The sequence below is a fragment of the Periophthalmus magnuspinnatus genome, chromosome 7, assembly GCF_009829125.3.
Source record: "Periophthalmus magnuspinnatus isolate fPerMag1 chromosome 7, fPerMag1.2.pri, whole genome shotgun sequence".
NCBI classification, from domain to species: Eukaryota; Metazoa; Chordata; class Actinopteri; order Gobiiformes; family Gobiidae; genus Periophthalmus; species Periophthalmus magnuspinnatus.
Window position 1 is genome coordinate 22,934,912 of NC_047132.1, and position 18,136 is coordinate 22,953,047.

The 18,136-nt window shown below is 38.0% G+C and overlaps 1 protein-coding gene across 1 annotated transcript in view; it reads right to left on the minus strand.

Moving 5' to 3' along the window:
• The window catches only part of LOC117373903 (metabotropic glutamate receptor 7-like), a 90,196-nt gene that overhangs the window by 13,125 nt on the left and 58,935 nt on the right, over positions 1–18,136 (minus strand). The window contains exons 7-8 of the mRNA XM_033970024.2: positions 12,836–12,975; positions 7,488–8,423 (exon numbers count right to left, since the gene is read on the minus strand). Of these exons, the coding sequence (XP_033825915.2) occupies positions 7,488–8,423; positions 12,836–12,975 (1,076 nt within the window). The remainder of the gene's footprint in view (positions 1–7,487; positions 8,424–12,835; positions 12,976–18,136) is intronic.

Sequence of the window (18,136 nt, forward strand, 5' to 3'; positions counted from 1 at the left end):
AGCTAGGGCAGCCCACATTGCACTTTCTATTGAAGAATTTACCACCAACTATAGCAAATAAAATTAAAATATGATGTTTTTGGTCAAATAAAAGGTGTGACATATCAAAGTATGTTAAAGCTTAAATATTAGCAAGTTAACTTTATCAAATGCAGTCATTTATTTGAGAAGATATCAGTAACAACAGTAATTAGCATATAAGCTATAGGCTAATAGAGTAATTAGGAAAATGGGACACTGGTTGCACAAACCATAATTACATTCATGAATATATTAAGGGAGTACAACTGTTACTTAAAAATGCATTTGCTAAAATAAAGGTAAAGACACCACAAGGGCAACAACAACGTGTTTGTGACAGTCCTTCATTAAGTGAGCCTACGCCAAATTAAACACAGATGTCACTGCTCAATATGAGGCAGTTAGGTACTCAAGAAAATATTGCAATACATAAAAATAAATGTTATTTTCTTGCTGGTACAACTACAATATCCCAGCTTTGCATGAAACAAATAGGCCCCAAAAATCTTTATATCAGCCTTTCTCACAAGTATGAGGCTATGGTGGAGGAGGAATTGATACATTTTACCCTTAAAATGATTACTCTGGGAAATTCAGGAATTTTGGCAGGAAGTATTTGGCACCCACGCCCAAATTTGGACATGTCTAGCTTATTTTAATAGCTAAACCATATAAAATACTTACTACCAACTCTTCCTTTGGAACACCTACACACAATAAGCTTACATTGCGGTCATCTGCATGTACATTACTGGTGTACACACACACACACATACATATATATATATTAGTATATTAGTTGGTATACGTACCATATATATTTTGGTGCAGAGAACGCCCCCCAAACCCTTATAGAAACATGTTAAATCTGATCCCAATCACCAGCACAATGTTCCTTATTGTGCTTCGTTATGAGCTTGACCCAAATTTCAGCCCACTCCCCGCCCAACTCTCAAATGTTTAGCTTGTCACAGAACATCTATAATTCATTTGTGCTGCTTTAACATAAATAAATACATGAAGTCATTTTACACTGCTTGGCAACTCTTGTATTTATAGCAGCGATGATGATTTATTAACATCTTCATCAGCAATCAGACAGCTTCTTCTGAATTTTACATCTCATTGACATCTCAAAGAGCACGACGGAGCAGAACACATGACGAGTCGGCAGTTTTGACACACCGCTAATTCGGGTAAGTAGCCCCTTTAGGGATAAACACTTCACATATAATGAAGAACCAGTGATCTACTCAGTCATAAGGCTTGGATGTGCAAAGTGAAATTTAGGATATCCCCAGATAGCTGACAGTCCAATCAGCTTTGTTTATGCTGAATGTGACAAATGTGAAACGAAGGAGCTCATTGGTCACCCATCATTTTGAACAAAATCATTTTTCTCTTAGCTCATTGATTCTGCAGAAATCCCTGATGTTTTCAGTCCCCCGTGATATTTTTTTCATGTCTTTTTTCCTTATAAGCAACCATATTTGTCTTGCTGCAGAGGGACCGTGCCAAGTGTGTATTCTGGATCCCAGGCAAAGTAGATGTGATGGTCCGTGATACCTGTGAGAGGTGCTGTTTTCGAGGTGGCCTACTTTCCATCCAGGCATGTGTCATGAATAACTCTCTTCAAAATTATACGGAGAACTCTTGGCCCTATTTGTAGACATCATCTTTTTCGTCCCCTATGACAGAATTTTACATAAACTCAAATTTATTGGAAAAAGTAAAAAACATATAGGGTACCAAAAATAGCTTATGGACAAGGTGTCTCTTGCCTGATAACAGAATATGGGTGAAGAGGTATATCTCTTACTATAAATTGAAGTCATAACATAAAAAATATACTTTGTGAGCTGTTGTTTTACTGAAGTTGTTGCCACCAAGATAAAATAAAAATAAAAATAAAATCAGTAAAAGCCCTTTATCTTCTCTATTGTTATAGTTTTGGGGGACATGTAATAAAGGAGCCATTAATAACATGTCCCTAAAATGCTCTTAAAACTTTACAGAGCCCTTTTGGCACAAGTTAGCATTCTGTTTGCATTGGCACATAAAAATGAAGGCGTTCCAGATTCAACAAAAATACTAATTTATTCCTAAAGCCATTACTGACATTTAGCGAAAATTGAACAAATCTGCTGTTTAATTCTGCCAAGTCAGTAAAAGCATTCTAATTATGCTACAGTAATTAAAGGGACAGTATGCATGACATTTTTGATTTCATAAACATGACTTGTGTCCCCAGATATGAGATACGTTTATAGCACATAGTTTATCAGGAGATACACAGTTACACAGCCATATTTTTTTTTTTTACATCTATGGAAATACATATACAATATTTGTAACTTGAGTAAGTAATACATTCAGAAACAGTTAATTAACAAGTTGCAATTGTATTTATTTTACATTACATCTGGCCCTTTGAGGGAAACCATTTTGTTGATGTGGCCCTTGGGGAAAATGTGTTTGACACCCCTGGTTTATAGGGATGGTTTGTAACAACGTGTTCAATCCAAATATTGCTTTTACTGATAACAAAACTCATAGCCTGGTTGTTTATGTTATAATTTGGTGTTTTGGTTCTAAAGTTATCCAATCAAAAAGCAGAATGATCACAGAGAGACACAGTTGTAGCTACTAACTGTACCTTTAATAATGAATAACTACTAAAGATACCATAGTGTTTGCATCAGCCATATTTCAGCTCTATTACTATGTATGAACCTTCAGCCAGTGTGATGGTCAATGTCATGTCATTTTAGAAATATCAGTATGAGAAGGACAGCTGATGCGACTTAGAGCTATACCTTTTACCTCCTGAAAGCACCACTGAGGACGTCCTGTTTGCGTCTCTGGTCAGTCCTAATCCAAAGTGGCAGCTCATACGGTCTCCAGTGGTTGGTGTGGGTAAAGACCTCATTCGATAACAACATAAGTGGTTTCCAGAACTGTGGTGAGGTACGACTAGCAAGTTTATGACACGACTTTCGCTTTCATGTGCGGTTGATTCTTGTGGGACGACGTTTTATCCTGGAAAGTTTTTTTCTCAGCCTGAAGGAAAACGGTTCATTATATCATCGTTTCTGTTTTTGGGTGGAAAACATCACTGAGTAAGAGAGTTTTCTTCTTCACAGTGTTTGACCTGTGTTGTTGTAGAATGATGAAGCTTTAATTGTATAAAAAGGCAAACTTAATTCCAGAAACGTTGGGGCGTTTGCTTAACAAAAAAGAAAGAAAGCAAGTTACAGATGGATAATCAGACATCATGTTAAGACCTTTACTATGATGTATGAAGTGAGAATGAATGGAGGGAGAAGTGAGGAACCACACTTCTGAGAGAACCGGAACTAGCTGGGCTGCCGCATGAAAAAGGCCTATTCACACAGTTTTTTAATTTTTTTTTGTACACTGAATCCTTGACATGTCTCTCAACCATGAGATTATGGGATGCTCCAAACACAATTTCGTTGTTATTTTGTGACAATGACAAATAAACTGAACTGAACTGAACCAAGACAAAAATGGTTTGTCTCAAAATGATTTCTAGAGGAGGGTACGCCACTTCTTTGTCTCCATGCTGATGGCATTGCATTGCCAAGAATGCTCCAAAGTAAAACTGCATTTATTCAGTTACAAGTGTTATTATTGCTCAAACATACATCAAACATCATGTCTGACCTGTACCTTGGTGGCATCAACAGTTTGGATGAATGAATATATAGGCTGTCAAAGCAAAAACATCTCCATGGACAAGCAGGTGGTGGAGCATCCTACAGAAAAGTTACATAGTGAAGCATTAAAGTTACATTGCTTACAGGGTTGATTAAGTTTAGTTTAAACAGTCATCTGATTTGTGACGTAAGGAGCAGGTGAATTCTGGTGCTTCTCACAGTCGTTAACTCTGACTGAGCACAAGCAGGTGCAGAGGAGAGGGATGCACTGCCATCTTTGTTGCTGTTTTTGCATGGCTTCCCTTGCTTCCCTCAACTGGAGTTCGTGCAAAAAAGAGAGAGTCACAGGTGTGGAAAATAAGGCCATCAAATTGTGTGCTGTTAAGCTCTGAAATCCCACTGGCTCAAGTTATAATGTTTGCAACTTTAATAACACAAAATTGCATCATATCAAGTCGAACTTCTGGGAATAGGGCTGAGAGTTGTCAGCATATCATCAGGTTTTTACCAATAAGGTCAACAGAGTGGGAGAGAAGTAAATAATCTTTGTTTGCTTGGCCACATCAGCATACAGCCCAAGGCTGTTTTGGTTGGTTTTGAAGGAGAGTCTCTAACACTATAAAAAGTGCTTACTACTCTTGGGGATATTGTCAGCACTATAGGTCAGACTAGTCACACCCAACAAACGATGTGCTGGAGTCGCACATTATTTACAAATCCAGAGTTGTAAGTTAGGATTAAACAGGCACAAAGGAAGAAAAAAAGGGCATCTGGTGTAAAACTTGTCAAAAAAACTGTAGTGTGTGAGTTTTGGTAGTGGTTATAGGGGATTGGTAGCCTTGCTTCCATCAGTCTGAGACAGCTGTAACTATAATAATACCACCATACTTAGTGTATACAGTGAATGAATGCACAAAATTGTAATGTTAAGCTTCTGGAAAAGCGCTATAGACTAATGCATTCTAATTATTATTAAATCAGAATAATTGATTTATTGTTTATAATAAACTTTACAATAATACACAGATCCAAAAAGAACAGATTACAATTGGAAATAAAGAAAATTGTAAACTTATAAACAAAGTTAAACAGTGATATATCTGCACTGTTGTGGTTAATTTTTCACAATCCTCTGCCAAGTGCTCCTATCTACTCCATCAGTACCCAATATACTCAGTGATCTACCCAGCTGTAGACAGATCACCTCCAAAACTGTCTCAGTGGATAGTATTTAAGTGTCCATTTTGGAGCCATCTCCCTGGTAGCACATCTACAGTCCCATTTGTCATCACTGACAAAGAAGTCCTTGTATTTGACCGTGCTGCATCTTCTTTTGTAGCTCTGCTGTGGTCTTGTCCTGGTCTTACATTTTTCTTTCGTGTTGTAAATGACCCTTTGGGGCATTTAAAATGTTACATATTTGTGCTTATTTAAATTCACTCTATTAGAGCTCCACCTGGGTATTTAACCTCAGTCCTAGAGACCTGCTGACCTTGGTCTTTGAGTTTTCACTCTCTCCAGCTGCTTTTGGCTTGTGTGGGAATTACCTGATTGACAGTTCAAGTTAATTAGTAAAAGTTGATTTTTTGCCATCTATCATTAATGTTCTTAAATGTACCTGTCAGAGTGGGAAGATTTAGGCACATTAATGATAGATTGCAAAAAAGTAATCTGAAAACTGCTTCATATTTTCCGACTTTTAATATATCATATGGGGTTGCTTGGTGAAAGAAATGTGTTTATGAAATATGCTCATAGTTTATCAAGCGTGACTTTGGAATCCTTGGAGTTATAAATGAGAGAGAGCCATAGTCTGAAACATGTCGTCTGCAGAGGTGATGTGACTCCTGACACTTAAAGGCACTTCTTACCAGCAATTTATAGAGTTATCTGTCTCACTTGTTATCTAATAATGTTTGATACGTTACTCTTCATTGATTTGACAAAGAACATAGTAAATTAAATTATGAAAAATCAATTGTGGATAATTGCTCATTTGATAACAGTCTTCAAATCTAAAAGTTTAAAGAAGTACAAGCATGTATCCTTATCCAATACATTAGAGTTAAGTATCGTGTGACCTGAGGGTGAGCAGGTGGGAGGGGCCGGTGTGAAGAAGGAGTTAACTGTATAAAGGGGAAAGATAAACACATTACTGCCTCTCTAGTCGCCGCAAGTAACATAATGAACTCCTAATCGCAGCTGAGGGCGTCGTTCATCTATGAAATCAGCAGCAAATTGAGATGAGCCAAATCACTCTCTGATCCATCTCGTGCAGTTGCTTAGCAGGAAGGATATTGAGCGCTTTGCCTCTGAAAAGGTTAGAGTAACACTTTCCTGTCAGCATCGATGTTCTGCGAGTGCGTGGAATCCTGTGCGTGCTTCACATTTGGTACACACTGCATGTACAAGTGCACACAGGGCCCGCCCATCCACGGATTTGTATTCAGCTCATCAGTGACCAGATAAGCAGCAAACATAGTCCAAAGGATCCAAATGTCACACACTCAATCACTTCCAATACAACTGTCAAATGTATCGTTGATTGCAACTGTTGATCAATCAACCTTTGTCGTAATAGTCTTGTTTACACAGGTTTTAGACGTCTCCAATAACCTATTTATTTTCCACAAGCTATTATTTAAAAGTGTGTAAATATTTCAGGAGGAGGGAATGCAACCTGCTTGTTACTGGTTTGGTATGAATGTCCTGCAGTATGGAATAAAATTGATCTATTTTTTCAATGCAGGCGTTTTAATGCAAACAAACAAACAAACAAAAAACAACAATAAAATATGCATTCTTCTGGCGAGTGGGCCAGAAGAATGTAGTTCCAGTGGGAACATTCTAAGAAAATCAATAGCATCTCTAAAGAACATTCATTTGATGAGGTTTACTTGCATTTTTTATAACCATACAAGGCATATCAAACATAAACATTATTGTCAAATCATCTGAAACTATTTGTGTGGGAAATTTAAGTTGTTTAAGTTTAAGTTGAGTAAAGGTAAATCTAGCATTTAGATCAAATATAGAATTAACTGTCTATATTTTATGAAGCTGCGCTATGGGTTTGACACTGTATCCCTCTTGCTCTCCAAAACAAGATATTAGAGTCAGTGGTAACCCTTAGGCTAAGAGTTGAGATAATGGAATTTGGAACTGCTTTCACCCCCCAACCCCGACAGTTCCCCAGCACTGCAGGATCCTGGTACTTAGCATCAAGCTCCTCTGGCTTTCAACGACTATTTCTGACAGTGTACGTGGTGGCTCGGCACATCTCATTGAACCGGCAAGAAACAAACAAAGGAAAATGATTCCATGACTTATACAGGGACTAAAAGTGCTCACCTTCTGTTTTGGGCTGCACAAATACCATTCAGGTGAGCCAATGTTTGGACTAGATTAAAAAGAAGAAAACTAATAAAAGGTGGTTTAATACTGTGAAAAGATCTCAGGTTTTGAATAGATTAAGAAGATTAAACGATGTTGTATGAACTCAGGGAGAAAGAAGAAAATACAAATAACTAAAGCAAATGAAGATCACAGACCTCTGTCAAGACCTATTTCATGTTTATTTCCCATAGAGCCATAAGCTGCATATCTCACAATAGTACAGAATCTATTTTTTTTTTCTTCTGTTAGTTCCATCTATATCTCTAATTGGAATAATCCCTAAATTCACTGCTAAATATAAATAGTTATTTGGACCAAATTTCCCATTTTAGTCCAAAAGCTTGTTTATATTTTCATTTTATAAAATCATTGGCACTTTTTGTTGCTTACCTTCTCTGCAGACTGAGCTGTGCCGAAGAAAATGGGGATGAATGCCAGCCAGACGATGCAGGTGGTGTACATGGTGAATCCAATGGGTTTTGCCTCATTGAAGTCTTCTGGTACATCCCTGGTCTTGATGGCGTATATGGTGCATGTGACCATTAGCAGAATGCTGTAGCCTAAAGAGCAGATGATCTGGAGGTCTGTGATGTCACATTTGAGTACACCGCGAGCCAGCATTGGGTTTATAGTTTTCTGTTCGTCATAGTCTATAATAGTGTTGGGAGGGTCCACTGCAAACCATACCAGGACGCCTAAAAGTTGCACACATATTAGGCTAGAAGTGATGGCAATTTGGGACGTAGGGCTAATAAATCTTGGAGCTGTAACTGTCTGCTTTCCCTGTTCAAAAATTCTATAGATACGATTCGTTTTGGTGAGCAGAGCAGCGTAACTTATGCACATCCCCAACCCCAAAAAGATCCTTCTAAACGCACACACGCCAACATCTGGTTTCGCAATCATGAGGAAAGTGATGATGTAGCACAAGAAGATACCCGTTAGCAGCACATAGCTTAGCTCGCGCCCAGACGCCCTCACTATAGGCGTGTCATTGTACCGCACAAATGTGGCCATGACAAAAATAGTAGCGATTATCCCAAGCATAGCAAGGAAGACGGGGATGATCGCCCAGGGAGAGTGCCATTCGAGTTTGATGATTGGGATGGGCTGACAGGCAGTCCGGTTGGGGTTGGGTCTCATATTGTAAGAGCAGAGGCGGCAGGAGGTCTCATCAAACTGGTACTGGTAGCCGTCACACAGCTCGCAATGCCAGCAGCAGGGTTTGCCCTTCACCTTCTTCTTCCTCTCCCCAGTCTTACAGGGCAGGCTGCACACAGAGAGGGGCACATCCAAATCCCCATCGGGCCACTGGAGCTCCTCCACCTGAGAGAAAACAAGAGACAGTGGGTGGAATTTAGACAGAGGCTACTGATGCCATTCCTAATTGTAGGGAATATCTTTTACATTTACTGATTTGAAAAACTTTTTTTTTTTTACATTGTTAAAGGTTTCAAATGACATATTTACTGTAAAAAAAAAAAAAAAAAAAAGTGAATTACTGTCATAAACATCAGTGAAATACTATCACAGTTTCTACATCATGGTGCAGAGACAAAAAAACAAAACCAAAAAAATACTCATGTAAAAGTAATGGACTGAAAAGAGACTGAAAACATGCATATATTTTAAATGTGCATTCGCGGTTAAAAGCTGTTATATGTAAGTTAGGGTATACTTGAGTATACTTTACTGTATTGTCCCACATAGGGGAAACTAATGTATTTTTTGCTGTACTTTTTGCTGTGGTACAAGCAACTAAAAAAAATATTTAAAAAGCACCCTGCAACTCCCTATCTATATGTACCTCATAATCTATTATTTATCCATACTGTATTCCTCAATATTGTTTTGGCCAAAAAACACCATTCCCATATGCTTTGTGTAGTAATAACCACTTAAGTCTGAGAGCTTCACTAATGTATCACCTGAACCATAGATACTCAAGTGTCTAAAAGTGGCACCATCCAATAAAAGCAGCTCTACACTCTCCCACACACACACGCACACACACACACACACACGCATAGCCCTGGTGTCTATCGTTAGCATTGTGTGCACCTGTATGACAAATGTGTTGTTTCTGTGCTGTCTGGCTCGATTATCATCTGCCATTTATCTGAGGGCATGAAGGTGCCATTTGTTATTTGGACAATGAACGGTGCTCACTGGAAGAGCTCCCGATTACACACAGAGAGGAAACAGTAATGAGACCATCGGCAGCGTCACCATGGAGACCGTAGCCGCATTTTGACACCTCGGACTCAAACCAGTGCTGTACTTTTCATTTGTGTTTGGATATACTTCAGTCTGCAGTTAATCTCTATATATTTTATCATGATTATATCACCTTTACTCTAGTCTGACCTTATATTTCCAATGGCTTTTTTAAACAATAACTGTAGAAATTCTGAAATGGGAACCTAACTTCTAAACAATATGTAATAGTAACTTGTAGTAACTTTCATCAAAAAAAAGTTAATTCTGGAAAAGTACCTTGATAAATAAAGATGGAAAATGAGGGCATATATTATTATATTGTTATATTCTCATATATATGTGTATATATTGTAATAAACAATATTTTTACATTGTCCTACATAGGAAAATGCTCTGTGGTTCTGAATGCATCTTAATTTTTTTGATTACCTTTATAATAAACTTAGAATGCATTTGAAAAAAAAAAAAAAAAAAAAAAAAAGAAAGTTAAAACAATAATAATGAAAGTTGTAATGGTTGGAGGTAGCTTACTGTAAAAATTGATAGAAAAACTGTCACTGCTCTGATGAAGCAGTTTACCCAGAATTCAAACCTGTCATTTCTTATGAGAATTTAAATTCCTCATTACAAATGGTAAAAAATACAGGTACATTTGCAAAAAATTTACCTGCTCATGAAATAAATAAAAAAAACAACAACAATTACTTAAGAAAAGGTGTCTAGTTACTTTCCACACCTATCTATTATGTAGCAGCATAATGGCATTCTCACCAGGACAGTGTTTGTAATCTGACTGCGCTCAGAGCAGCAGCAGCAGACGATACTCCACCTGGACCATCAAATCCATTTGCTTGACTTTAATTCTTAGGATCCAGAGAGCCATTATGCAAATGTTACCTCATCTCTATGTAAATGTCATGTTTTCTGTTATCCGACTTACATTTGTACTGAATTTTTAGCTCTGCTCTCATCTTATTACAGGCACAATTTCAATCCATGACTGGGACCCAAAATAAAATAAAACCCTCATCGCTTTCTTTATTGTCTGTATGAATCACCCGGACCAATTCGCGTGTTATGACAGCCAGATGTATTACAGCAGGTAGCAGCCACACCTCGAGCTTTAAGAGGAGCATCGTGGAACGTCTGCAGCTCTCGGCCCCAAACACCAATATTACTCTGTGTTTGTGCAATAAAATTATACTTTTATGATGGCCCCTAGAGATGGAACTATTCCTATACCCGATATTATCACTGAGTCATTTTGATATAGATGGCAAATAAGAGTTTTTGTGGTACATAATAATGTGTGTACATGTCCTATAGTGCTCTTCAGTGAAGGGATCACTCTCAGATTCAGAAAATTATAAAAACTCAAAAACATAATTAAACAGATGGCAATAAGGTTTAAAAAGCCAATGTGTTTTGCAAAAGGTTGAAAATCAAGTCGGTCAGATTGTGAATTGCAAGTTTGATGCAGAATTCAACAAAAAGCCCAAGTAATTATCAATATTGCAATAATAACATGCATGTCATTATAACCAACCTATTATTGGTAGTGGTCAGCCATCATCGATTTCTTCAGATATCCAAACTGCTGCATCTCATCTATTTATTGGTTCATATTGACAGCCCTCCCTCCTCCACATGCATCACTTGACCCTTTTTGATAGATATCGACCGGTCCACCCCACAAAAATATGTACGCCCTTATCCCTGCCTGTAACTCATCAACACTGAGGACAAACTGGTCACTCACTGTCCATTCATTCCACCCACTAACAGGTGGTATGATGAAGACATAATCTGTCATTCAAACCACTCATAATGCAATGTCTGGTTGAATAAATATCTATACTGTATAACGTAATGACCTCAGATAAAATTCATATCCAATCCAATATATTCCAAGAGAAATTTAGTTCTGTATGCAAGTATGGAATAATAGGATATGTAAAATGCAACCATGATAATTATTAAAAAGAAATGTTAACTCAAAACATGTATAACATGATTTCAGACTTGCTAAGATATCATGACTGAATATTGAGAAGATAGACTATTGGTAGATTTTTGTCTGATGTGGAACGTGTTTGCAGTGATGGCAGATTATATTTGTGCAATGAAATTAAACTTGTGTCAACTCTACAAGATGAAACAATCCATATCCCTGTTATAATCCTAGTCGCAGTTTCATATAGCACACGTCAAATACAGTATCAGAGCAACAGAATTTCATATTTGTTTCAACACAATATTTGCTGAAACCTGGAAAGCTGTGTGGTGCAGAATCTATGAGAGCCATGATACGAGCCAAGCTTTTAGGTGTCAGATTTTGACAACATCTCGCCGCTGCCAAAGAGTGAACAGCCCATCCAGAGCCTGACACTTTAGCAAAAAAAATGTTCTTAATTTCACCTTTATCTTCTTCGCGGATGGGAGGTCTGACGCAAGATGTAAGTGATCCGTGAACATCACTGTCTGTCTCTCGCTCCCTCTCTCTTACTTCTTTCTACTGTACAATTCTTTGAGACATTGCTTTTAAGCTATTCCTGAACCCTTAAGTCAAATCTGTGCATGAATGAGTTATTTCTGTTCTTATATTGAGCTTTACAAAGGACAAGTCAATTCAAATACATCTCTAGTGTATTCACCACCACATTATCCTATAATATATGCTGGGTTGTTAGGTGTTGAAAAGTATTTGACTGTTTACTCTACCAAGAGGTTTGTTGCCGTACTAGTTTCCCCTGTCAACAAGAAATATGTTTTCATTTTAATTAAAGTCACCTGTGGTGCATGGGGGAAGTGAGAAGTCAGAGTTTGAATATTTATTACGTTTATCCTTCAACTTCGACATTTTAGTACCATATGAGGCATCTCGCACTCTGAGGACTTCAGGGACCAGCCTCCTGCTGGTGCCCAGAGTCAGGACTGAACATGAGGAGTCAGCATTTCAGTTTTATGCACCTAATACCTGGAACAGTTTTCCTGAAGATGTGAGACAGGCCTCTACTCTGACAATGTTTAAATCCATGCTCAAAATGGTTCTGTTTAGCTATGCATATGACTGAAAGGTTTTTATTCTGCACTCTTCTGTTAATTTCATGATGATTATTTATGTTTTAATTTGTTGCATTGTAATTTTAATGTCTTTCTTATTCTGTGAAGCACTTTAAATTACTTTGTGTATAAACGATGCTATACAAATAAACTTGCCTTGACTTGACATTTAATAAAAAACATAGTCTGGGTGTTACATAGTTATCAGATAAACTGAACGTGTTGTTACTCATTCTCTTGCATTTAAAAATAATGTAAAAAAATAAATAAAGAATCATGGTTATTTATTCTGAGCTAGTCTGTCATCCATCAGAATGGTAAAAAATTAGAACTGTTGCCATAGCAATTTCTTGAACAGTAAAAACTCCTTAAATGTTGCCTATAGCAAGAAGCTGAAACCCATGAATGGCACGACATAAGAGATTCTCATTTGCATAATGTACATGAATACCTACCCTTAGCTGCAACGTCTCCACCCATTGTCCCACCACCTTGTACTCTGGCCCAGACGAGTTGGTCATCTGGAACTGGAAAAGGTCGTAGCGTCCTGGGGCGTCTCCGTTCTTGTTAAACACGACCGAGGTGTTTGCACTTCCTGTTACAGAAAGAGAGAGAGAGCACAGACAGAGGCACATGTGTTAGATGAAGGTCCCTGCTCTTGGTCGCTAATATGAGGAAAACATAACCTTTTGATCCCTAACTGTGCAGAGCGGCCCACACGGACACAGGGAAGAGGTGTGTGTGTTCGCTCCTGTTAGCGCCCTCAAACAGCCTGACCTATAGCATGTACCTTTAGAGAACTCCCCACTGGCCAATAAAACCCGCCTTACCTGCTCTATATGTATAAGTATAGTAGCAACCGGACACATTTGCATTTTTTTTTTTACATTGAACTGCTTTATTAGGCAGTCCTTTCCATCTTCAAGATAATCAGTCTCACATTTACATCCCACAAAGCCAGTGTATTTAGTCACCTATATGCAGGTACAGGTGTTAGACATATGTAAGGAGAGATTGTGACAGGCCTTAATAACAGAAACATGAAAAATTGTCAATTTAAACTGTCAACAAAACAGTATATGAGGTTTACATAGAAAAGCACAAATCTAGGCCTGTCACAATAACACATTTTGAAGCACGGTATATCCCTACAGAGAAATATTATGATAAACGATAATATTGAAACTACTTTATGTCATTGCCACAAAGCAGGTTAATCCTACTGAATGTCATAACAACCACTACTGGTAATAATACACTATTGTTTTTATTTATTTAACCTGGAAAGTTCCACTGGGATTTGGAATCTTGTTGCCACTGCTTACTGATACTATTTGTTGCAATGCATAATTATTTTGACAAAATACAACAAAATTAATCATATTACTGTTACCAGAGCGCTATGCCTCCAAATGGAAAAGTGAAAGGTTGAAATGTGTCCTTGGCTTTTAACAACCAAACCCATGAAATATAAAGACTGATGCATAAATGAATATAAAAACAGGCAAATCTAGGTAAAGTGATCTCATTGACGTCTTATTAGATGCAGGGATGTACCTTTAAAATGGTGACTGTATGCCTTCTGCATCATTAGGCATACATATCACTTTATAATAAATGTATTCGTGGACAACAACAGGAGGCATAAGGAGGATAAACAGGTCAGCCAACGCGTCATACAGGTCCCATCTGTTCACAGCGTGGAGCAACCTGTCTCAAGCAGAGCACTGAGGACGCCACTAATTAGAAGAAAGACACCTGAAATAATCGTTTTTCTTTTCAAACACGTAAAGGTCTGGTGCAAGTCTCTTAATAATACAACAAAGGCTGAACGCAGGACGTGTAAATGCAAATGTCACTCAACATGAGCTGTGTTTCAGGGCATGAATGAATGCACTAATGGGAAAAGTGGTGTACCTTAGTTTATAGATGAACTCTGCATCTCTGATGAGGTCATGTCTGTCACGCACACAGCAAGAATACAATGGAAAACATGTGGTCATGGCATATCCACTAGGTCTATACAAGTAAAACCAAGGATTTCAAATAACTTTTCCTGCAAAGGATAGTAAAAGAAAGACACATTAGCTAGTGTTACCTTGCTCTTGGGCAAATAATAACCCAAAAAACTATGTAGACTTAGGCTTAATTACCGTAATTTGTCAGTTCATCAGTATTCATTAATCAGTAGCAATGGGTCAAAGAAAGGTGCACTATGTAAGCTTTCTGGTGGAGGGTCTGCTACTTGCTTTTTGCTATAGAAATGTTGTTGCCTGGGAAGTTCCACAGTAAGGCATCACGCATTAGAGGTTTTCATACCATAAATTCTTAGTGAGAGTGGGGTCAAACTCTCTACTGCTCTGGTCTGTAACTCAGCCTGGTGGCTTTACCATAGTGCACCTTTAATTTGATCTGCCAAGCCACTAAAACAAAGCAGTGAAAAGATAAATGGTACATACTCCATACTCAATCAGGTTAAAAGGATAGACTAGATTTACCCCTGAACTAGAATATTTAATTAAATATACGTCAACACAAATATGTGCATTATTCAGTGTAAGAGGATGGAGATACCATTTCTGAAATAGGACAGGGCTGTGTATTGGGAAGCGTGGGGGGTAGATGGCACGAGCATGGGAATTAAATGCACTATTAGCAAGGGCTATAAAAAGTGCAGCTCAGAGACTAGGAGCAGAGGCGTATGTTCTTTTCACACTTTTGGGAGTGCGTTGTGTTTTTGCATTTGGAACAAAACCTGTGGCTTTTGGCTCCAAGGCCGCAGCACCTTTTCCATTTAAAGGCAGGAGGGAATTTGATCTCCCTCCAGTTTCTATCCAAGGACATTTGTCATCGAACAACGTTCAGAAAAGTTTTAGGCCAAGGACTCGGGTAAACAGTAGAGGGGAAAAAAGTTAAATGTGGTCCAAACAATGTTTGTACTAGTTTTTATGTAATTACAATAAGGATTAATACACCGTCCTTTACGCATCTATTATAATTATAATCGACCCCTGTTTCCACCAATGGTGAATATTTCCTTGATAAAAAACACTCTGATGTGACCATTTATTTAACATTTATTACTAGTACTGCAGCAGTTAACATCAACTCTACCTTTTACACTTCACCAGAAAATCATCTATATTTGCAAGCTGATTTATAATATGGAAGGTTTATGACGGTTCTGACCCTCTCATTTACCTATAATATACTATAAATGTGCAATTTACATATACATTCAAAGTTATTACAAATTAAAAACTCACCTTTACTCTATGTCCTTTACGTGTGGTAGTGTATTTTGAGCTAAATAGATCTGACAAAGCAACTGAAACTAAACATTCTAAGTGAAAGCTACTGCAATGCCCTTTTTGACTTTGTACAATATAGATGTCCGCTCATGAGATTTTAAGTAGCCATTTGTATGTTGATTAAGACCAGTGTTCCAGTGTCACCTGCTGCTGCAACAGAAAAAAAAACAATATGTCCCTGAACGCCACATCACATACTCCACAAAAGTCGTCTCTGACATCAGTTTTAATTTCTGCAGAACATGGAGCAGATGACTAGGCAACAAAATCAAAAAGGAAGAAGACATGGTGTACTAGAATTGATTTTAGCTGCTCTTGAGGTAACTTTTTTTTTTCACATTGAACCTCGTGTCAAACACTGTGGGTGGTTACTGCCACCTGTCACTCCAGCCTTCACAGAACATTTGACTTGTTGGCTTGACATATAAATATACTGACAGAGTATTGACTCCTGTGTGCTAAAGCTTTGACAGGGTTATCAGCACATAATAAATCATGAGGGTTTTTCAAAATGTTATCACCTGTTTTTTTAGAGAAGAAGACAGCAGAAGAAATAATTGGTATACAGACGTGGTTGAACTTTGCCCTGTAGCATCTATGGCCATGCGTGGTGGGCCCAGCGGACAGTTTGTCTGTATTTGCAGTCATTCATTATGAGGATCAAAGGACAGCCTGACAAACAGTTCATTTTCTTTCTACATTTGTGAGATTAATACTAAAATTCAGCATTGTCTTACTATTGTTAAGGTGCAGACTCTACTCAGAGTATGCAGATGGCCAGTGATTTCAAAATGCTAACCACTCTTACAGTTTACTTACTCATTCATTAAAGTGACACATATGCCAGGGCATGCTCCTCTTTGCAGTTTGAAAAATAAAATGAAGTATCATCTGTATTAGTAGTTAAAAAGGTAATATGAATCACACTGTATTTTTTCCATTGCGGTTATTTTCAAGGGAACAAAACTATGTGTGTTGGCTCCATGGTGAAGTCTCTGTCTCAGATGAAAGATTTATGCATTTGCATGTGGCTGTGAACTCACACATGACAGGAGAGCAGGGCTGCTGAGCGGTGTGGGTGGACCGGGGAGCCACTGCTGCGCTTCTATCACATCATTATTCTTTCCTTTTTTAAAGCGCCTCTCTCTCCTCAGACACAGAGGGGCACAGCAGGGAGAGCAACACAAGCCGCCGCAACATCAGCTCACAAACACACATTAGTTTAAGATAATGTGGTATGGCCTACCGGATTTAACCAGGAAAATAAGAAGCTAAAAAACAAAAATAAACAAAAAGCACACGAAAGACCAATGACAATTAAATAAATAAATAAATAATAATAATTGAAAAATAACAATACCAGGACCTAATCAGGTCAAGTCTAAAGGACTTGACCTGATTATGGTTATGACTAAACATAACCATAAGTAGATTCACATATGGATTATACCAGACAGACCCCCTTCAGAATCAGATTCAGACTGAATAATGACTATTGCAGGACCAACAGGAATAACACTAGTATAATTGCTAATTAAAATTCTCATGCTGCAAAGCCTCCTGAGTGTCTTCCAGGAGAGTGTGATGTACCACCAGTGCTAGCTGTGCCTCAATGTGAAGCACTGCAGTAAGGTAGAGCGAGATTGGTCTGACTAAAGTTGGACTTGGCAGTAAAATGGTGTGGGAGCAGCATGGGTAAAGGCAGAGGAGATAGTGAGGCTCTTATTTTGGCCCAGGTGAAATGATCCTCTATCTTTGTCAGCTCAGGGAGGAAAATACACTGCCTGAATCTGCTGGAAGTAAATAGGAGAAAAATCCCTTTGTGCCCCTCATGCAATTACAACTATTGGCTTTTATTCACCTGAGAGAATGCCGCCATAGAGACTGCTGGAGTTAGCGATTTAGTTGTTACCTCTGTAACTGAGGACAGACACAATTAGTTGTTTCAGTAATGGCAAACTCTGCATTCCGTGGTTTTCCAGAATCCAAAATCCTGTTTTGTGGTGCAAATCTAAAATACGCTTCAATAATGAACATGAATTTATTATGAATTTGCCAGGAAGACTTCCTTTACCACATGGCCCCTTTCTGCCGCTGTCACCCTCTTACACTCTCTATGGGGTCTTCAGTGCCCAAGTTAGGTTTCATAAGTCTTATTTGTTTGCGTCTGCCTACTATCTTCTGGTTTAAAAGCTATATTTAAGTGTTGCATTGGGATATATAACAAAGCACTGCATCACATTATACATGCAAAGGATGTGCATTTTCACTGAGAGCAGTATTATAATTAATACATCCCCTAAATGCAAAAGAATGTATAGATATAATAAATCTGATAGTTTTGTAGTGACAGCAACAGCAACCTCTGTAGGATAAGACAATTAGATTCAATTTGTTAAACTCTTTGTATGACACATTTTGTTATGGTGATAAATAGACTATTTA